The sequence below is a fragment of the Curcuma longa genome, chromosome 1 (genome assembly GCF_044706935.1).
Source record: "Curcuma longa cultivar G26 ecotype Majalengka, Jawa Barat chromosome 1, ITB_CL_G26_1.1, whole genome shotgun sequence".
NCBI classification, from domain to species: Eukaryota; Viridiplantae; Streptophyta; class Magnoliopsida; order Zingiberales; family Zingiberaceae; genus Curcuma; species Curcuma longa.
In genome coordinates, this window is record NC_133861.1 from 16,109,983 (window position 1) to 16,129,777 (window position 19,795).

Consider the following 19,795-nt stretch of genomic DNA (forward strand, 5'->3'; position numbering starts at 1 on the left):
TACAGTAGGGATAATCACAGTTCCGACTCTGACTGTGAGATATGCGAAGGGATTACATCAAAATGGATAATTCACTGACTATGACATCCAGAATAAAGGATGCGGTGGACGACCGGTGGCTTCCACATTCATTATTTCTCGCTTTGCTCCGTGCAGATTTACTCGTTCAATTTAATCGAGATTGGACTCCTGACGATGTGCTTCCTGGATGCCCACCTCAGTTGGCCCTCCGCCGTGCCCGAGCCGCCTCCTTTATTCTGGATGGTAATCTTGAACGTCTGTTTCTGGTTCAACTCCGTGAACAGGAGCTTCTTCGGCTCCACGCTCACCTCAAAGCCTTTCGGCGCATCAATCTCGGATGAATACTCCTCCTTCGCATCGCCCACATTGGTCACCGTCCTGGTGAGTATGACTCCGCCGGAATCACTCCCGCCGAGAAGGACCGCTATCGACGGGTAGTTCAGCTCGCTCTCGGCTATGCTCTTCGTCTCCAAGCAACTCACTCTGTCGTGCACCAAGGCTTGCATTTGGGCGTCGGTGTAGCCCAGGCCACAGAGGTAAGGAATGTAGTCATCGAATTCGGTTTCGTAGATCAGCCCTGGATCCATGGCCTTGGAGGGATCCACGTGGCCGGAGCCTATAGCGTAGAATCCCGCTGGGAGCATCGTCTCGTCGACGAGGGGCTGCCCTGCGCTGTCGGTGGCGTAAGCTGTGGTCATCAACGCCGATTTGACGGCCGCTGCCGACCAATCAGGGTGAGCTTTCTTCACTAGCGCCGCCACTCCGCTGAGGTGGGGGCAGGACATGGAGGTCCCCGACTGGATGTTGAAGCTGGCCGATGATGCCGGGGAGGGCCACGCTGCGAGGATGCTCACCCCGGGGCCGGTGATGTCCGGCTTCAGGATCCCAGGAGACACCTTGCTGGGTCCCCTGGAGGAGAAGGAGGCGACCGCAGGCGAGTGCGGCGCGCCCATCACAGTGCCCTTGAAGACGATGGCGGCGGTCGGATTCTTCGTGGATTTAATGTAGGTCTTGATCTTGGAACCGTAGTCGTAGGCAACGTGCGACGTCGGGAGGACGTGCTGGTCAGCCAGGGTGCTGTACCCATCCAATTGCTGGTTCATGAGTACCATGCCCGCTCCGCCGGCGCTTTTGACTATATTTCCCTTTTCGGTCCTCCCATTCTCCCCGCGCTCGCAGACGACTACCTTCCCCTTCACGTCCATCACGTCCAATGAGCCGTTGGTGCACATTGCGGCGTTCGGCGTGCGACCGTCGCCAGCCCACACCAGCGGCAGCATCGTGGATCCGAAGTCGAGTGGTTTCTGAGATAGCGTCTCGCCGTCGAATTCTTGGCCGTCGCCGAGCTTGACTGTGGCCTTCAGGGTCCGGTCCGTGGTGCTCGCTGCCACCGTGAGGAGCCACGGCGCGTCGTTAGACAGGGTTTCAGGCGTCGGCCCCGAGTTCCCCGCCGAGCAACTGACAAATATCCCTTTTTTGATGGCAGCGTAGCCGCCGATGGAAACCGGATCAGAGTGGAAAGGCATGGACCGACCGCCGACAGAGAGGGAGAGCACGTCGACCCCATCGTCGATGGCGGCGTCCAAGGCTGCGAGTATATCCGAACCCGCGCAACGCTGCTTGTCGCACACCTGGTACACCGCCAAGTGCGCGCGAGGTGCCATCCCCGACGCGACACCCGCCCCGACGCCGAAGGCCTCGGCGTGGTCCACGGCTGCCCCGGCGGCGGTGCTGGCGGTGTGGGTGCCGTGGCCCCCCTGATCGATTGGGGGCCCACTTAAACCGGCAAAATTGTCCAACGAGCCAACGAACGACCGCGCGCCGATGAGCTTGTTGTTGCAAACGGAGCCATTGAAATCGCATCGTCCCTTCCACTTAGCCGGTGGCGGCGGCATGCCATGGTCGGCGAAGGAAGGGTGGCCGGGGGTCACACCGCTATCGAGGACGCCGATGATGATTCCCTCGCCCATATTAGACTGGTCCCAGATCGGGCTACTTTTGCCACTGGGCAGTCGAAGGCCGAGGAACTCCGGCGAGTGGGTGGTTAAGAGGTCGTAGTTGGGGTCGGGATACGCGTGCACGAACCAAGCCAACCTGGACAGTTGTTCGATCTCACGGGCAGTGAACCTGGCTGCGAATCCAACCATCACATTGCGGTAAGCGTGGACGAGGCGTGAGACGGGAGAGTCATGATCGACCTCCAGCGACAGGTGAGCGATGGCTCTTTTGAGGAGGGACTCGTACCAACCCTTCCATTCTTCGGCGAGGGAGAAGACAAGGCCCTTGGGGCGTCGGACGTGGATTATAAATAGCTGTAGCTTATGGTCATGGGATTCCTTCACGTCGGCGATGTCAAAATGGGGAAAGATACGACGGCCGAAGACATTGGCATGGATACTATTGAGGTTGGAGGACAGGAGGAAGGAAACAAATAGGAATCGTATGAACGGAGAGTTAGGTGAAGCCATGGGCAGAAAGTCGGCGGTGGGCGAGGAGATTGGACGAAGGAGGAGATTGGACGAAGGAGGCTCCAAATAGGTGCACTGGGATCTAAATTTAGATTGCTGATCAACGGCTAACCGATTTTTTGGTCAATTATATATATATATATAGAATGAGTGAACGATAATAAAATGTTAATTAATGGGCCGAATTGGGCCTGTTTGATTCGGCCTGTGTTTGCCGTTTCCTATAAATACCGCCCTTCTCTTGCCTTTGATCATTTCTCCGCTTCTCGGTCTTTTCTTTCTCCGTCAAGCGATCGCGCGGCGGAACGGCGTGATCAACACCGCAGGCACTCTCGCGACTCCGCCTCTGGGGCGTTGGCGATTTCTCTGGATCCTCTAGCCTCTGTGAACTGTCTCTTCCTCTCCCGATCACGCAGAGCTGCTCGCTTGCCGTACGTTTTGATCTTTGAGGAAAAGACTGCGGCGAATCTAGATCTCTTCTGTTGCAGAAATTCTATCTGGAGAGGCGGAACCCGTGATTTGGCCGTAGGATTAGTGGTCGCGGTTAGATTTTCAAGAACCCTCCGTAATCAAGATGCCTCCCCGTCCCTTCTCAGAGATCACCAGTGAGAACGTAACTTGGACGATGCTTCTTTCGAGGAACTATAGGTCGGGGATTAGCCGATCTTGTCTTGACGACGAGGATCTTGATTCGGGCCTCACGTGATCTTCCGATCTTAATTATTTTTTGCTTTACTCATTTCCCTTTCAAGAACCTTCAAGAATCAAGATGCCTCTCCTTCCATTCTAACGCTTCGGAGATGTAATTCCGTCACACCAGGAGGTTGGTATCCACTCGGTGACAGTTTTAGTAAATTTTAAATTTAATAAATTTTTTTTCTTTGTAAAAATCAGTACTTATCATGCCAACCATGTCTTCATGATGAGGACAAGGATCTTGATTCGGATCCAGGTGATCCTCCGATTTTAATTAATTTTTACTTCGTTCATTCCCCATTAATCTTTCATCGGTTTGTCGTGCTGATTTTTGTTTCTCCTTGTTCGATCTTTAAATCTACCTCTCAAAATATAACTTTTGATAGTTGAATTGAGACACCCTTCGAGTTCATGGCGGAGGAATTTTGGCCATAAATATATTCTCGAAGCGGATCTTACTTTTCTTGAATGCAGAAGTATCTCCATGCATTATGCTAGAAACAATTCAAGAATTGTACTGTTTAACTCTTAATTTTAGATTCCTATTGATGTTGTGTAATAAATATTAATACATTCAGTTCCCGTGGCTCAAAGATGACTGAAGGTAAATGGGTGTTTCAAACAAGAATAAGGCAAACAGGTGTTTCAACCACCAGATGTAACCAAATATTTAAAGGCATAGTTTTAGATCCATTCCTCAAATCTGAGCTAAAAGTGTTTGGTTATGGAGCTTCAAGGCCTGTACTAAGGAAGCGAGTTGTTATTCTGCCTGCTGGGGAAAATAACATTACGTTGAAGAAAACTTGCTCTTGGTGCTTGTGTATCAACCGTGGAGTAGCAGATGAGCCTATCTGAGCTGGAACTCTGTCTGCTGGAGAATTCTGATGCTTCGTTACTTGCCAACTGATACTTGAGATGTGCTCTTTCCTGTATCTTAGTTTGCTGCCTTATTTGTGTATTATTGCTATAGTTTTACTTCACCTGGTTGTTTCTTGTCTTTGAGCAGGATCCATGTAATAATAGTTTTTTGTTTTTAACTGTGCAGCTAAATGCTGAGCAGGATTTATGTGTAGGAGTTTCCATTCAAGAATCAAAGTTTGAGTGAACATCTCTCTTCACTCTTATTTTTTTAAAGGAGTTCCTTTGAGAGGGAAGTATATATAAATGCTTTGATTTTGTTTCCTTACTGTTTAATAATTAATTATCTGGATACACTCAATTTCATCATCTGTTAATTGGTTAACTTGCAGAAATATTAACGCAGGATAAGAGCATGTCCTTTTAGTAAGTACCATGGAGGCTCACAGATTACTCCTGCATCCTACAGTCATTGTCAGATCAGTTGGGGTTGGGTTCCAAGTCATTGATCCAAAAGGGTTGGGAATAGACAGATCAAAAGAACGTATGGTAATGAAGAGAATTGCATAGTGAATTCAGAGGCTTAGGAGCCCCCTTATGGAATTGTCTCATATAATCCTCTCAACTTATCGAGATTGTCTATGACCTAAAGACAATTAGTTTTTAGATTGATCTAGAGTTTTAGGTCCTAGTTCAACTCGAAAGAACATATGATTAAGTTTTAATGTAAGAGTAATATGATTAGTAGTGGAGTTCTTTCCTTCTATGGTATGTGCTACTTTTCGACCTTATAGCTTTGTGATTTTGTGGATGACAGAACAAACTTATTACTCTGAACTCGGACACATTGTTGAAGCAATGCAGCTAATGACAGGCGATATATACCTAATTGCCCCCTGTTTGATACTAAAATCCTTATTAAGAATTAAATGCAAACTTTGTGTGTGTGTTTTTGTCCGCAGGCAATCACATTTGGCATGTCCCGGTGATTGAACAAAAATATCAATAGTCGATACTGTTAAAATCATAACAGAGCAAAGCAACATCACGAAGCGAAGAGTCTGAATAGTAGAAGTTGTGCATGGAATAATATTATTCAGATTCAGTTATAGATTGAAAAATGTCATTCAAATTAACTCAACTGTCAATTTATTATCATCAGCAAGAGTGTATATTTTTAAAACAATGTCTTTAAAATGCTATAAGAAAGATGAACACACTTTGTTCAACTGAAGAAATCTTCATTACTACTGCAAATTACTCATTGGGCATAACTTTAGTTGACTCGAGAGCTCGATTTTCTTTTATGCATGTGTTAGTCGAGAACTGATAAATTGCTTATTAATTTGTTTTCTACTATTGCACGATTGCTCATCGGTCAATGACTTGTAGGTTTAATTAATTGTGAATACGCGCGGTATGATATTTTCTTTGCCCTGGCATAAATTTAAAGTTTAGGCCAATGATTAGTTCACCTACTATAGTTGAAATGAGAAGAGTAGTGATATGAGCATCAAATGTTAAACCATCTTCAGGTTCACAACACGCATAAGCAACGAAAACTTGTAACAAAAATCAGTGTGTGTTGTCAGCAAAATATAATTAATTTGTTCAAGGGCATTAATATTAATTTCAAGTTGACTGCTAAAATGATGAATATATATAGTGTCTGTTTCATTTCAAATTAGTATATATTTTTTTTCTAATTTATTCTCAAACTTACGGGTTCGTTTCATTTTAATCGTGCTATCATATTGTTGAGTTGCATTGAAGCAAGCCACCATTTGATGAAAATGAGACACCGACATGTTGCCAACTTGATAGTTGGCACCTTCTTCAAAATAAAGAAGCAACATGTTTTTTTTCCCCCTTTATCTTAAGACTTGAAGGTCACCTCATATTATTCTGCTTTTTTCAAAATGGTATGATTCATCTTGAAAACAAATCGATGTTTTCTTACAAACAAGCTAAAGTCTATATCTTTCACCTATAGAAAAACAAATCATGATTCAGCTCAAAACCAGTGTCTGCTTCACTAATTAATGAAGATAGATAATAGGGAATTGGTTCCACAGGTTCAAACTGCAACTGATATCCTCCATAGATGCTCGAGTCTTCCATTCCATGCACACCAGTAGTGTTCGCACTCACCATTTCAAGCTGCCTAAGCTCGGGACTCGGGAAGCTCAATTCGGGTCGGTAAGTCGTCGTCCCACTACCATCCAGATCCCATGAGCTCTGGTCACTGTAACTGAACATTGACAACCAATCTGCAAATAGTACTTTCGGAAGAGGAGGTCGATCATTGCTGTTGTTTATGATGGATTGAGGACTCGCTGAGTATGATGATTCTTGTGAAATTGAGGATTCTGAAAACGAGATTTGAATATTGTTCTCCTCCGGCTGCTGTTTGGGCTTTGAATTTCCGATGTCCGAGTGTGGAGAACTGGTGCTGGAAGGCTGATACTTTGACGGATATTCATCAAATTCAGGGAGCTTCTTCTTGAGATAAGTGTTCCAGTAATTCTTCACTTCATTGTCAGTTCTTCCTGGCAGATACATCGCAATCCGAGACCACCTGTGGCACCAGTTTCAAATTGCTTATGACGACTCTCACCAACAAAGCAAAACTATAATTAACAAAAATAAATTAAATGTTTCAGAACCCTCACTTGTTGCCCCACATGGTGTGGAAGTTCACAATAGTCGCCTCCTCCTCAGCAGTAAAAGCGCTGCGTTTAAGCCCTGGCCTCAGGTAATTTATCCATCTCAACCTGCAGCTCTTTCCATTCCTTTGTAAACCTATAAAAATTAGTAGAATCATTTTGTTTTTTCATCGCCAAGGAGATTGCTCAAATTAAGAAAACTGTAGTAGTAATATCAAAAAGAATTAATTAAACAGCTAATAAATTTTAGATGATAAAGTTCAGTTCATAAATAACTCTAGTTAATTAATTACCAGCTTTGAGAGGGACTGAGCTCCAGCAACCATGGCCATGTTTGAGGATGTAATCCTTGAGCTTCTGGTCCTCGTTAGGAGACCACAGGCCCTTCCTGCACTTCGCCTTTGTCTTCTCACACATCTTGCACCCCATCACAAGCCAAATAATTTATTTATCAATCAGTCACGCGATGCGTGGAAGGAAGCAGAGCTCGAATTTATAGGCACTTGGCCAGCCATTAATACTGCAGAGGTTTGAGATTTTATTATTAGGGTTGGTGACTGATCAATATCACACCAAAAAGCTTGTGGAATTGCAACGTCAATGATATCATTTTAACAATGACTATGATTCCTCATGTAAAACACGCCCAGACTGCAGAGCACGTATTAAATGTTTGTTATTTAATCACACGTTCATGTTTTGGTTAAGCCCTCAGTTTTGTTTAGTGTAATTTGCTCATAAAATATAATTTAATTCCTCCTGTGAGCAAATTAAATAGCAATCATGTTCATATGAACCATGCACCCTAATTGCCTCCTTACGTCAGATTTAATTTTTTCCTTTTTGATTCCTCGATTAGGTGTTATAATTTAATTAAAGCTTGGCCTTATTCTACCTTTGTTTTCTTCTCTGGAACAGCGAAGCTTGAACCAAGATATATACACTGATGAAGGTTTTGGTACTCTTTTTCTTCTGTTTAATTTTCCAAATATCAGACAGATAATTTTGCTTGTAGTTAATTAGCAAGTGAGATTAATTATACACGATTTAATTAATTAGCTAGGCTCAATAAATAAACTTAATAATAATTATTAATGTACAGATAAAAAAAAGTTGAATAGCAGTGTGAATTCAATTCCGTTTCAACCAGAAAACGACTTGTTAGGACTTACGTTAAAGACAATTCAGGTAGGTAATCTATCCATTGCCATGAGATTCATTCATCATGCACTTTTCAATTCTTTCCCTTACAATACATAATTAAAGATCCAAAACGGGAAAGGTACATGTAAATGTGAGGGATTTATTTAATATTTAACCGAAGTAAATTTTCAAAGAATGTACTAAATTTTAGAATTCTCAAAAGTCTAAAAGGCGCACTTAATTATAATTTTGTACTTATGCATGTAGTCTTTGTTCTCTTTTCTCTCTTCTTTGCATACATGTAACTTTTCTTTCCTCTTAAATTAAATTAAACATTATTTAAATTTTAACAAATAAACCTCAAAATTTATTTATTTTTATTTTTTAAAACTTTAAAAACTATAAAAAAAAAAAGGTTAATAAAATATTAAAAATATCTTTTCTATTTTTTACTATCTTTAATTTTTTTTAATATCTAATCATAAAAGAATAAAAATTAAAATTAAAATTAATAACGAGAGTTGATTTTATTAATAAAAATAAAAAAATCAAATCAAATACACCAACTTAAATACAATATTATTGTGGTGTTAGTTTCTAAAAACCAGTACTATAGTATTCTAAAAATTTAAATCATTTTAAGCACTCTTGAAAGAGATCTTAAAATAGTAAAAAAGAGTTTGTTTGAACTCAAATTCATCTAATAAACCCACATGAGTTGGAATTGATTCGATCGAAACTCTATAGGTTCATCAATAAGTTTAATTTGACCGAAACTTATTAATGAACCTAGACAATTTGAATATTTAAAATTTGCAACGAAATAAAAGCGTGGAGTGTGTAGGTGAAAATTTTTGATTTTGAATCTCCCATATGAAGTTATAGGCTTGTGGACTTTCAAATATTATAAAAATCTACAAGAGTTGGAATGGTTCCAATCAGAACTCTTCTAATTTCATAAATAAATTTTGATCGAAACTTATTGATAAATTTAAGATATTTAAATTTTTAAAATTTTATTATGAAATAATAAAGAGTCTCGATAAATTAACTCATTGATGAACCTAGAGTATTTTATCCAGAATTTTCTTCTGTATTTATGTTCAAGAGTACTTCAAGTGAGAGCCTAGCTCAATAAATTAACTCGATACTAATTATTAATGTATAGATAACAATAGTTGAATAGCAAAGTGAATTAAATTCCGTTTCGACCAGAAGACAACTTGTTAGGACTTACGTTAACGACAATATTCGGGTAGGTAATCGATCCATGGCCTTGAGATTAATTATTTAATTCATCATGCAATTTTCAATTCTTTCCGTCACAAGTCGTAATTGGTCTACGTACAAAGTACCCGACATGTGGCATCTTTCTGTACACGTTTACGTACTTATTCACAGCCTTTTTTTTTTTTATTTGCGGAGACAATAAATATATCAATCACATCAGCAGAAACATACTGTTAATTATTCGATTTCCAGTTTTAAGTATGTATCATATATATTCATGAGCTACAGTACGATCCAATGATGCATTCAGAGAATGAACAGCATTTATGCGAAAGCTAAGTCATTGGTCTATGTACAACTTAATTCGCCACCATTCATATATATAGTTTGGATGATATCTTTTTCTTTGCAGAAGAAAAGATGATATTATTTAACGAAATTCACAAACTTTTTAATTCCAATAAATTGTTTTTCAATTACAAATTCATTTACTAACTTAATGTACATCTTAATTTTATTCATACTTATTATAATCTAAAATTGTAATATTATTAAAAGTGTAAAGATAACCCGTATATTATTAAAGCTTAAGTTTAATAAATTATTAAAATCAAATCAATGATCAAAAATTGATCAACGACCGAATTAAATTGTTCTGTCGGTAATTTGCGATGTAAAAATTTATTCAGTCATTATTTAACTGGTAAATTTAATTTAATTTGATCATTAATAATTAAGAGTTTTATTAATTATAGTGTTTACTGGGTATGTGGCTTAGAGATTAACATGCATTCTGTTTATAGAGAGTTTCCTATCTTTCCTCCTTGCTCATTCATTGTTCATCCCAAAATAGGACCTCCTCCTCCTTTTAAAAAGCCCAGCCTCACAGTGCCCTTCTCCTCCCTCTCTCTTCCAAGCTCGATCGTACCTTGTATTATCTTCTCCCAACTTGGTTGCAGAGAGGGAGAAGGACAGCAGTTACAATTTAATTAATTAATTACCTCTTGTGCCTAGCAGATTTGATTGTCTGCAGGTCTGTCATTTCTAACCAGATTCAACTGAAGCTGAGACACTGATCCTCATGTCGTCGTTCAGTGGAACCCAGGACAAATGCAAGGCCTGCGACAAGACTGTGCATTTCATTGATCTCCTGACTGCTGATGGAGTCCCTTATCACAAGACCTGCTTCAAGTGTAGCCACTGCAAAGGAACTCTTTCTGTATGTTAATTTCAGTTAATTAACCAAATTTCTTAGCTGTACAAAACAACAAAACAGTTAACAATTACTCTTCGCGTTCAAAGATGTGCAATTACTCTTCCATGGAAGGCGTCCTCTACTGCAAGCCTCATTTTGAGCAGCTCTTCAAGGAGACAGGCAACTTCAGCAAAAAGTTCCCAGCATCTGGTGATTATATTCTTCGCCCTCTTAATTATATTGCTGAAATTATATATATCTTAAAAGCACGATCAATTGATCTTTTTTTTCTTTGACGAACAAATTAAAGGTGGAAAATCTGGAGAGAAGGAACAGGTAATTAATTAATTGTTAATCTTTGATTTTCTTCTCTGATTGTGAGGTTAAATTAAGTAGAATTTGCAGGCTAAGGCTCCAAGCAAGGTCTCCTCTATGTTCTCTGGAACTCAAGACAAATGTGCAAGCTGCAACAAAACTGCTTACCCACTGGAAAAGGTTTGCTTACCGATTAATTAATTAGTCTAATAATTAAACTTAATCAAACACTTGTTTAATTAATTATTTTCATTGAGCAGATTACGGTGGAGGGTGAAATATACCACAAGACGTGCTTCAGGTGCTTCCACGGCGGGTGCACCCTGACGCCGTCCTCCTACGCGGCGCTCGACGGCGTGCTGTACTGCAAGCACCACTTCGCGCAGCTGTTCAAGGAGAAGGGCAGCTACAACCACCTCACCCAGGTCGCGATGAAGCGCAGGGAGTCTGAGGATTCGCCGGCGCTGGAAGAGGCGGCGGTGACGGTGGCAGCGGAAGCAGCAGAGGAGCAGGGGAAGCCGGATGAAGAGCAATAATCGTGAACTATAATTAAGCATCGAATATTTTGTTTGTCGATCGTTTGCATCTTGCGTTCTGACACTTCCCGGCCGGGTGTTGATTTGTGATTTTGTCGAGTTCAAGGCGTTGGAAAAGGTAACCATTCTCTGATGTATCGACTGCTACAATCAAGTTATTACATGGATACAAAATCTGATAATCAGGTTGCAATTTTATACTTCATATAAAACAATGAAGCTTCCTACAGCCTCTTCTGTTTCCAAATAACTAGAGACGAGGTATCTCGAATTAATGCTCTTTTTGCTGTAACTTATTTATTGTTCAATCTAACTATGCAAAAAACTACATTCTCATTCATGTCCACATGATATTCTCTGTCCTCCATAAGCGCTCCAACATATTTTGCTTCTCTCAGAGTAATGCTAATTCCTTTTGTTTAGTTTCTCATAGTAATTTCTCCAAGATCATGAATTATCTATCTAATGATGGTTCGTGTAAGTGTCTATTTTTTACCCTTCTTTTTATTATTTCACTTGTACCACAGCTAGTCACTTGACATTGGAAAAGTACTCTGGAGTTTATTCTGTTATTTCTCCAGATGCATGCATCTGCGAAGAGATGGTCATACAACATAAAATTGCAGAAAAGGAAAATAACGTACACATCCAAGCTTCTATCCAGTTCTCCTTCATAATCTGCTCAAACTTTTTGATTGATAATGCACGGTCATTGAATGCACAATTTTGATATCAACTACTGGTCTAGCCTGTAATATTTTGATTGGATGATGTGTTGAATTATTACTGTTATTAACTATTATTTTGAAACTGGAGAGAACTGCTATTGGTACACAATGATGTTTGGACAATGAAATCACAAACAGGACAGCGTTTTAGTGCAACTTAATAAAATCCGGCGCAATCAATTTTTCACACAGATTAGGCAGTAGTTTTTGAGACAGAAATTGCATATTAAATTATTCATAAAGCACCTGGTGCGTCTCTCATGCTCACGTTTAGACTGTTGCGCAATGTCCGCCTGCCTATGCCCATAGTTCCTTTCCTCATCATAGCAGCAAACTCACTGTAGTCAATGCGACCATCCTGTAACATCAGTCAACTTAAAGTAAGACATATTTCAACAGCATCCTCTATCATTGTCGCTATGTTAGATTTAGCCATTTGCAAACAATGATTGAATTGCTTGGGCTGGTAATCCAAAATATACCATAAGATTAAAGATTACAACAAGAACAAATTACAGGGGTTGATGATTATGATGATGGCCACTGGGATGAAAAAGAGGAAAAAGGAGAAATGATCATCCTATTGTGTTTTTAAGATGACAAACTAAAAGTAAGATGACCAAATTTTACAACAAATGAAGAGTAAAATGGAATTTTTATAACATCCAACAATTGACTTTTCTATCAAATTTCTCAGAGCAGTTTATTTGAGGAATAATAGATTTCGATATCCTACTCTTTTCCTTCTAATTCTTTATGCAAGATGAATTCTATGATCGTGCAGGCAAATTCTATAAACATGTACGCCAAATGATGTGATTAAATTTATTTTGTTAAGTACTCTACAACTCCTAGTCTAGTGTAGCCAAGTGAAGTGATCTATCATGATTTTATATTTAGGGTGTCTTCCTCCCCAATGATTAGTTATTATGGAATGGAATGAGTTCTCTTTTGTACTTTAACACCCTTAATTAGGCTTAAAAATCAGGCCTGTTCAGAAATCAAGGAATAATTATTTTGGTTAACATCAGGTGCTCATTAAGCACAAAGAAGATATTACTTACATTATCCTGATCCACTTCCTTAATGACATCTTCAAGAGAAGCATCAGTCATGTTATGCTCTTTACAAGCTTGCTGAAGCTCATCAGCTGTAATATAACCACTCCCATCTTTGTCAAAATATGAAAAAGCTACCAACAAATGCTCTTCACGTTCCAGTTTGTTGAGATGTATTGTTGCAGCAATGAATTCACCATAATCGATGGTGCCACTGTTGTCTATGTCAGCCTGGAAGAAACGACTGAGAATTAACAAAGTTGACTTCCATAAACACATGAACTAACTTATATTAAACCAAAAGTACTCTTTATATTTAACTGAATTCTGTAAGGAAAAAAACAAAGGTAAAGAAATTAGTCAGAGAATCATGGCTTCCCAAATGCAATTTCTGATGCATTGTACATTCATTCTGTGATTCAATTCAGTTCCAAAGAGAAAAATGAATATGTGCATAAATTTAGAGTAGGACTATGGTGAAATTTCTAACTTGAAACGAGAACATAAAACAATGCAGCAATTGAACCATTCAGTTTAATAAGCACTCAACAGTAAAACCAGTAAGCCATGAAATATTGACTTACAGCTTCCATAAGGTCACGTATTTCTGTATCCTTTAGAGTAGAGCCATATCTTCTCAAACCTGCTTTAAGTTCATCAAATGTAATTGACCCGCTGTTGTCTGTGTCCATTGCCTGGAACATTTCTCTAAGTCCAGCAATCTCTTCCTCTGAAAGGCTTTCAGCTATAACCTGGCAAATAGCAGATAGAATTTAACCTATATTAATCTATATGGGATAAATTCCAATACCGAGGTCAAATTCATCCTTCAAACTGTTCCTATAGTGCTCCCCCATATAGTTTTTTGCTAAGCAAATATATATCATAAATATCAAAATAGAATATGCCTCTAATTTACAAAAGCTAAAGGAACATTAGGATGTGGTACTCACACGCAAAGCCATCTTCTTTAACTTATTCATTGCTGAAAATTGCTTCAGACGGGAGAGAACGGCAGCATCTAGTGCTTGATCAGGAGCAACCCCATGCTTACAAACCCATGGATGACCTGAGCATAAAAGTAGAGAATTACACATTTGACATGGGTATCATCTTGAAGAAACTACATATTAAAGATGGCAAAATCACAATGCATGATCCCCTGACCTATACCTGATAGATTAACTATCCAACAACAAGCTAGGTGACACCGTTATTAAATTTCCGAAGTATTCACTTTGACAGATTGACATCTAACTCACAGCAACCAAGTCATGCTCTTCCAAACCTAAATTTTTACTCACGAGAAAAATTTTGCTTGTGACCTATAACATCTCTGTGATTTTTGTAATTTCTGTTTAGTTCCATGCATGTTGTCTGGATATTGGAAACTGTAGGCAGATGGACAAAATAACTCATTTTGTTTAGTAAGTTTTCTTAATAAAGAACACTGGATTTCAATAACAAATGAAAACACCAAAAAAATTGCCACAGAAATTAGAGTCCTCGTGCCTGTACTTTAAAGTAGATATGTCATTGATGTGGAATATAAGGATCATTCTAAGAAAAACATAGATTAGTGAATGATTACAAGAGAAAATACTTCAAGCATCAGCTGTCCCTATCATTCTACTATAAGCATTAATATCCAAACAAACACTTGATGGTACATACTACATACATGTGTTGCTTTTACAACTGTAACCTGAATCACTTCAACATTTTGTTAAGATTGCTCCAAACTGTTAGGAGTTATCTAGCTCAGTTAGTGACACTCGCCAATTATACCTCAAGCAAGTTATGCTCTTGATTAACTGTGAAGGGAATGATCACTCAGAAAAAAATGTGAGCTTATCAGGTTTATGGTGCATGCTCTACCAACAACAACAACCAAGTCTTATCCCACTAAGTGGGGTCGGCTATATGGATCCTTTTACGCCATTGAGCTCTATCTCCTATTATATCATCATTTATATTTAAATAAATTTTATCTTGTTTTATTGTTGCTAATCAAGTCTTTTTTGGTCTACCTCGCCCTCGTTTGATATGCGTATTTGTCATAGTTTCACACCGCCTAACTGGAGCATTTATCGGTCGTCTAAGTACATGTCCGTACCACCTTAAACGTGTCTCACGGAGTTTTTCCTCAATAGATGCAACTCCAACTTTCTCTCTAATGCTCTCATTTCTTATTCTGTCCATCTTCGTATGTCCACACATCCATCTTAACATCCTCATCTCCGCAACTCTCATCTTTTGCTCATGTGCTCGAGTCATAGCCCAACATTCAGCGCCATATAACATGGCAGGTCTAACTGCCGTTTTATAGAACTTTCCTTTAAGTTTTAGAGGCACTTTACGATCACATAAACACCTGATGCTCTCCTCCACTTTACGATCACATAAAACACCTGATGCTCATGCTCTACCACTTAATATAAAACAATAAGGTTGTGCCCTGTGTTCAAAACTTTGTATGTGGTAATAGATGATGGATAGAGTCTAGAGGGACGTTCATCTACAGCTTAACAGTTTTGAGTTCAATAAGGCAGAATCCTAGGTATACCATGTGAAGAGTGATAACATCTCTGTCAGGAATATACCAAGCATCCACTAAAGGAGAGCAAGGACAAAATGCAATATAGTCAATCATGAAGAACAAACTAGATGCTGTAATTATAAAACGCCTGATTTAAATCCTCTATATTAAAATCAACCAACATAGTGAAAAAGATAAGGAAAAAAAAAACATACAGATGGACCATGGCTCAAAGTTTCACTCCAGTACCCTCCAATAGTTATAAAGGTTCAAACTGATGTGTTGCTTTGTGCACCACATGATCCACAGAAGCTCAATACAACAAAAGGAATATTTAGAAGTTGTTTTACTACCCAAAACCAAAAGCATGCATAGACAGACATAAAAAATCCTTTGTTGAACCAATACATAGCCACCTGTACAAGGTAGCATGGTTTTGCTTGAGCCAAGCTGTGGACCACACTCAAACTACAAATTATAAGTTTCTCCATGGTTTGATGCCGACCTACACGAATCATGAACCAAATATGTATTGAGATTGAATTAAAAAATATCATACATAGTACTTCATGGGCTGTCAAGCGTTCTGAAGGACGAGAGCAAAGCATTCTCTTTATTAGATCCTTTGCACTTTCAGAAATCAAAGGCCATGGAGCTGAGTTAAAATCGAGGACTCCCTTCATAATTGCATCAAATATTCCTTGTTGTGTTTCTGAAATAAAAATGATCATCATGAATATTTTTTACTGGTGATACAGTAAAAGAAAACAGATATCAAGGTCATACCAGCCCAAAAAGGTGGTACACCACTTAGGAGTATGTACAATATAACACCAGCAGTCCAAACATCAGCTTCTGGTCCATAGTGCTTACAGAGAACTTCGGGAGAAACATAGTATGGGCTTCCAACCACATCAGTGAAAATTTGATCTGAAAGACATGAAAACCAAACTAAGTTCCTAGATAAAAGCTGAACAAAGATCATCAAGCAAAATGAAGAATAAAATTCTTCTTTGTTTAGCTTCAATGTGCATCGGAACCAATATAATTACAAGAAAGCCATTAATGTGCATCGAAACCAATATAATAAAAGAAAGCCATTCTAAGATTGAACTCATCTGGGTTTTTTTCTGTTTTATTTTTATTTTATTTTTTCTTCTTACTAATTACTATGCTTTGTTGGTATAAGAGGTACTATACTCTATACCAAAAATGTAGAACTATTGACATGGTTTAAGGTATTCACAGTTTTTGATAACACAGCTGTTAATTCTTTAAGACTATTCTGTCAATATTTTTAGAATTGAAGATGGAGATTAGCTAGTGTTTTTCATCTTTAATGTAAACCCAATAGATGAAAAATGAAAATATAAAAATTCCTCTTTATCTTCAACAGCCTCATTTACAAAACTAAAAAAGATTATTCTGGAGCAGTACATTTAGCCATTTTCTTTTTCCTGCTATGTTTAACAATGTTATTTACTTTTCATAACCCTAGGTTTTTTAAATACTAATTAACTCTAAGCTAGTCGTCTCTTACTTTCATAGTCATTCAAAATAGGGAGTAAGAATCTAAAGCTTCAAAGTGACAAGAAAAATAGTTCCAAATCTAGAAAGGCAGGCACAAGACATGTATGACTTGTGCCTCTCAACTTCTTCGGTATACCCCAACCTTTTCCTCACTTTAGAACATCTTTTCACTAGAAATAATGGCCAAGGTAGCAATAAAAAATGTTTTTAAATTTTATTTTGTTGATAATCCAAACAGTGGCAAATGTCTGATATGAGAAATTCATTGCAGGGTAAGTGATTCAGCAGCAATCCAATGTTTCAAAACCTGAAACAGTGACAGTGAGCTAACTGGACAAGCCATCAATTTATTTGTATCATGGATTTGACCAGTTGATTTGGATCATATATATGTGTATGTGTATTTTTTTTTACTAGCCTCCATTGCCCTACAGCTTACGCCTACGGTGTAGACATCCACCCTCTACATCTCATCCTTGACTCTACTGTCTGTCACTCCTCCACACCACATTCCCCATAATCCCACATATCCACAACCACATTGAAGTACCAACAAACTATAATTACGATGCAGTTTGCGGCGTGAAATTTATTTATATGACACAACTTGTTGGTCTTCTTTGTTACTTAAATTTTTAGGTCATGAATAAAATTAATAAATTTGTGGTTTAAACAATTGACCTAGTTCATCTGGCCAAGTTAAAGTTTGGGTCAACATGTAGTTTTGACCAATTGATCCACTGGTTCAACTACAAAACAATCTAACGGTTCAGTTTTTGTTTTAGTAACTACATTGGATAGCACTGATTTACTTACTATATGCTAGTTTACCTTTCTTTTCAGACAAGTATAATGGATAATTAACTAGTGAATATGTTCGGCCAAAAATGTGATTCCTATATGGCATTATTTTATTGGAACCTTAATATGCCCGATACTCATTGTTTAGTAAGTAAATTTCATGATTTCAATCATGCTTAACAATTGTTACTGTTTAACAATCGTGTTTTTCTAGAAGCTCAATAAACTCAACCACAATTTTATAGAATTCTTAAGGCGCTATATCAATCTATCTGATACTAAACCGATGTTAATTAGTAGTTTCTACACTTAAGGGTAAATATACTCATTATGTGGCTTTATTTTTTTTTTTTTAAAAAAAAAAAGAGACCTACTTATCTTTGTACAATACAGATTCCTCGTTATATGGTATTACCGGTGCCTCTTGATTCATTGGTTATATATATATATATATAGATATATATATCTTTGGTCTATTTGTGTTACGTTACTATTACCTTGTATATCTATATATTGTTATTAATGGTCTCCTACATCTACATCTCCTCTGTCGTGGCTTGGGGTGTGACATCAGTTGTGCTTAAAGGTTGTGAAAAATAATACAAATATATGCGTACCAAGTACATTACCCATGCCAAATCAACTTTAGGCTTGACACGGTCTCAAGAGCAACCTCATTCTAATACTACTAATGCTGAATGATATCAAATATTGGAAACGTGGTCGTGTACAAAACCTCAGATAACTGCACATAAAAAAAAAATCAAGAAACGGGATTGACGAAAGGTAAATCAGAGAAACAATTCAGCGAAATGGAAACCAACAGAAACTCTGTCATTACCCAAATAAGACATAAGTCAAATAAACCATTGTTTTCATGCTAGAATTGCTAAAGTCGTATGCTTTAGTCACTACTTACCTGGCTTGAAGAACACAGAGAGGCCAAAATCAATGGCTTTAAGGGAGGTGACGTCGTCTTTATTTACCAATAAAAAGTTTTCAGGCTTGAGGTCCCGATGCATGACCCCGAGTGAATGGCAGGCTTCCACGACCCCGACAATAATTCGAATGATCTCGGCCGCCCTGCGCTCACTGAAATGCCCCTTCTCGATGATCCTATCGAAGAGTTCCCCGCCTGAACACAGCTCCATCACGATGTGGACGGATTGCGAGTCCTCATACGCGCCCTTTATAGTGACAACGTTTTTGTGGCCGGAGAGGTGGTGCATGATCTGGATCTCCCGCCGCACATCCTCCGCATCATCCTTCGACACCAGCTTCCTCTTTGGGATGGACTTGCAGGCGTACTCCACTCCGGTGGCGATTTCGGTGCAAAGGTACGTAATGCCAAACTGCCCCTGCCCCAGCTTCCGCCCCATGAAGTAGAGTTCCCGGACGTTGGGAGTCCTGTGCCCGAGCACGTAGCTGCTGCTAGGATCAAAGCCGCGCCTCATCACGACGGCGACAGGGGCAAGCTGCTGCTGCTGCTGCTGCTGCTGCTTGGGGGGCTTCTTAGGGGAATCGTCGACGACAGAGCTCGGCGCGGACTGGTGCTGGTGCTGGGACGCCGGTCGCTCGGAGGGCTTGGCGTGTCTGTCTTCGTCGCGGCTCTTGCTTCCACGGCACAAATTGCCCATGAAACCCTAGCCAGGAGAACGCATCGATGTTGGGAACGCCTTGGTTCTCGGAGTGCGAGTGATATTGTTCTCGATCGAGGATTCGAGGAGGGAAGGAGGGGAAAAAAACTCCCTTGAACTGAAGCAGAGGACAGATCGGGTTGTAGGTGAAAGTAGCAGAGAAAAGGATAAGGAGAAGTTAGACGAAACCCAAACGCCGGAGGAGACTGGGGAAGCTGTGGATGTGAGCACGAAAGCGACGTAATCCAGTAACAGTGAAGTTGAATTCATTTAATAAGTGGATAAGTTAGCAAATAAATAAATAATAATTATGATTTCCCAGATCAATAACATTAAAATATATTTTATTTAGATATTTAATATTTATATATTAT

At 39.2% G+C, this 19,795-nt stretch overlaps 4 protein-coding genes across 4 annotated transcripts; 1 reads left to right on the forward strand and 3 right to left on the reverse strand.

Moving 5' to 3' along the window:
• Nucleotides 1-158: 158 nt before the first annotated feature.
• On the reverse strand, nt 159-2,537 carry LOC141824921 (subtilisin-like protease). The gene has a single exon (XM_074712272.1). The coding sequence runs from the start codon at nt 2,487-2,489 to the stop codon at nt 159-161; it is 2,331 nt and encodes a 776-aa protein (XP_074568373.1). The 5' UTR covers nt 2,490-2,537.
• Nucleotides 2,538-6,026: 3,489 nt separating this feature from the next.
• LOC141824931 (transcription factor LAF1-like) lies at nt 6,027-7,138 on the reverse strand. The gene is made up of 3 exons (XM_074712282.1): nt 7,003-7,138; nt 6,716-6,845; nt 6,027-6,621 (listed from the first exon to the last, which is right to left on the reverse strand). Exons 1-3 carry the CDS (start codon nt 7,136-7,138, stop codon nt 6,027-6,029), a joined length of 861 nt encoding a protein of 286 aa, XP_074568383.1.
• A 3,025-nt stretch (nt 7,139-10,163) lies between these two features.
• On the forward strand, nt 10,164-11,128 carry LOC141838118 (LIM domain-containing protein PLIM2b-like). Its single transcript, XM_074725519.1, has 5 exons — nt 10,164-10,301; nt 10,385-10,487; nt 10,588-10,613; nt 10,683-10,772; nt 10,853-11,128. Exons 1-5 carry the CDS (start codon nt 10,164-10,166, stop codon nt 11,126-11,128), a joined length of 633 nt encoding a protein of 210 aa, XP_074581620.1.
• Nucleotides 11,129-11,984: 856 nt separating this feature from the next.
• Nucleotides 11,985-19,614, reverse strand: LOC141847217 (calcium-dependent protein kinase 26-like). The gene is made up of 7 exons (XM_074735205.1): nt 18,704-19,614; nt 16,240-16,383; nt 16,013-16,165; nt 13,868-13,983; nt 13,499-13,666; nt 12,921-13,145; nt 11,985-12,214 (listed from the first exon to the last, which is right to left on the reverse strand). The coding sequence occupies exons 1-7, from the start codon at nt 19,419-19,421 to the stop codon at nt 12,092-12,094; spliced, it is 1,647 nt and encodes a 548-aa protein (XP_074591306.1). The 5' UTR covers nt 19,422-19,614; the 3' UTR covers nt 11,985-12,091.
• Between the last annotated feature and the right edge of the window lie 181 nt (nt 19,615-19,795).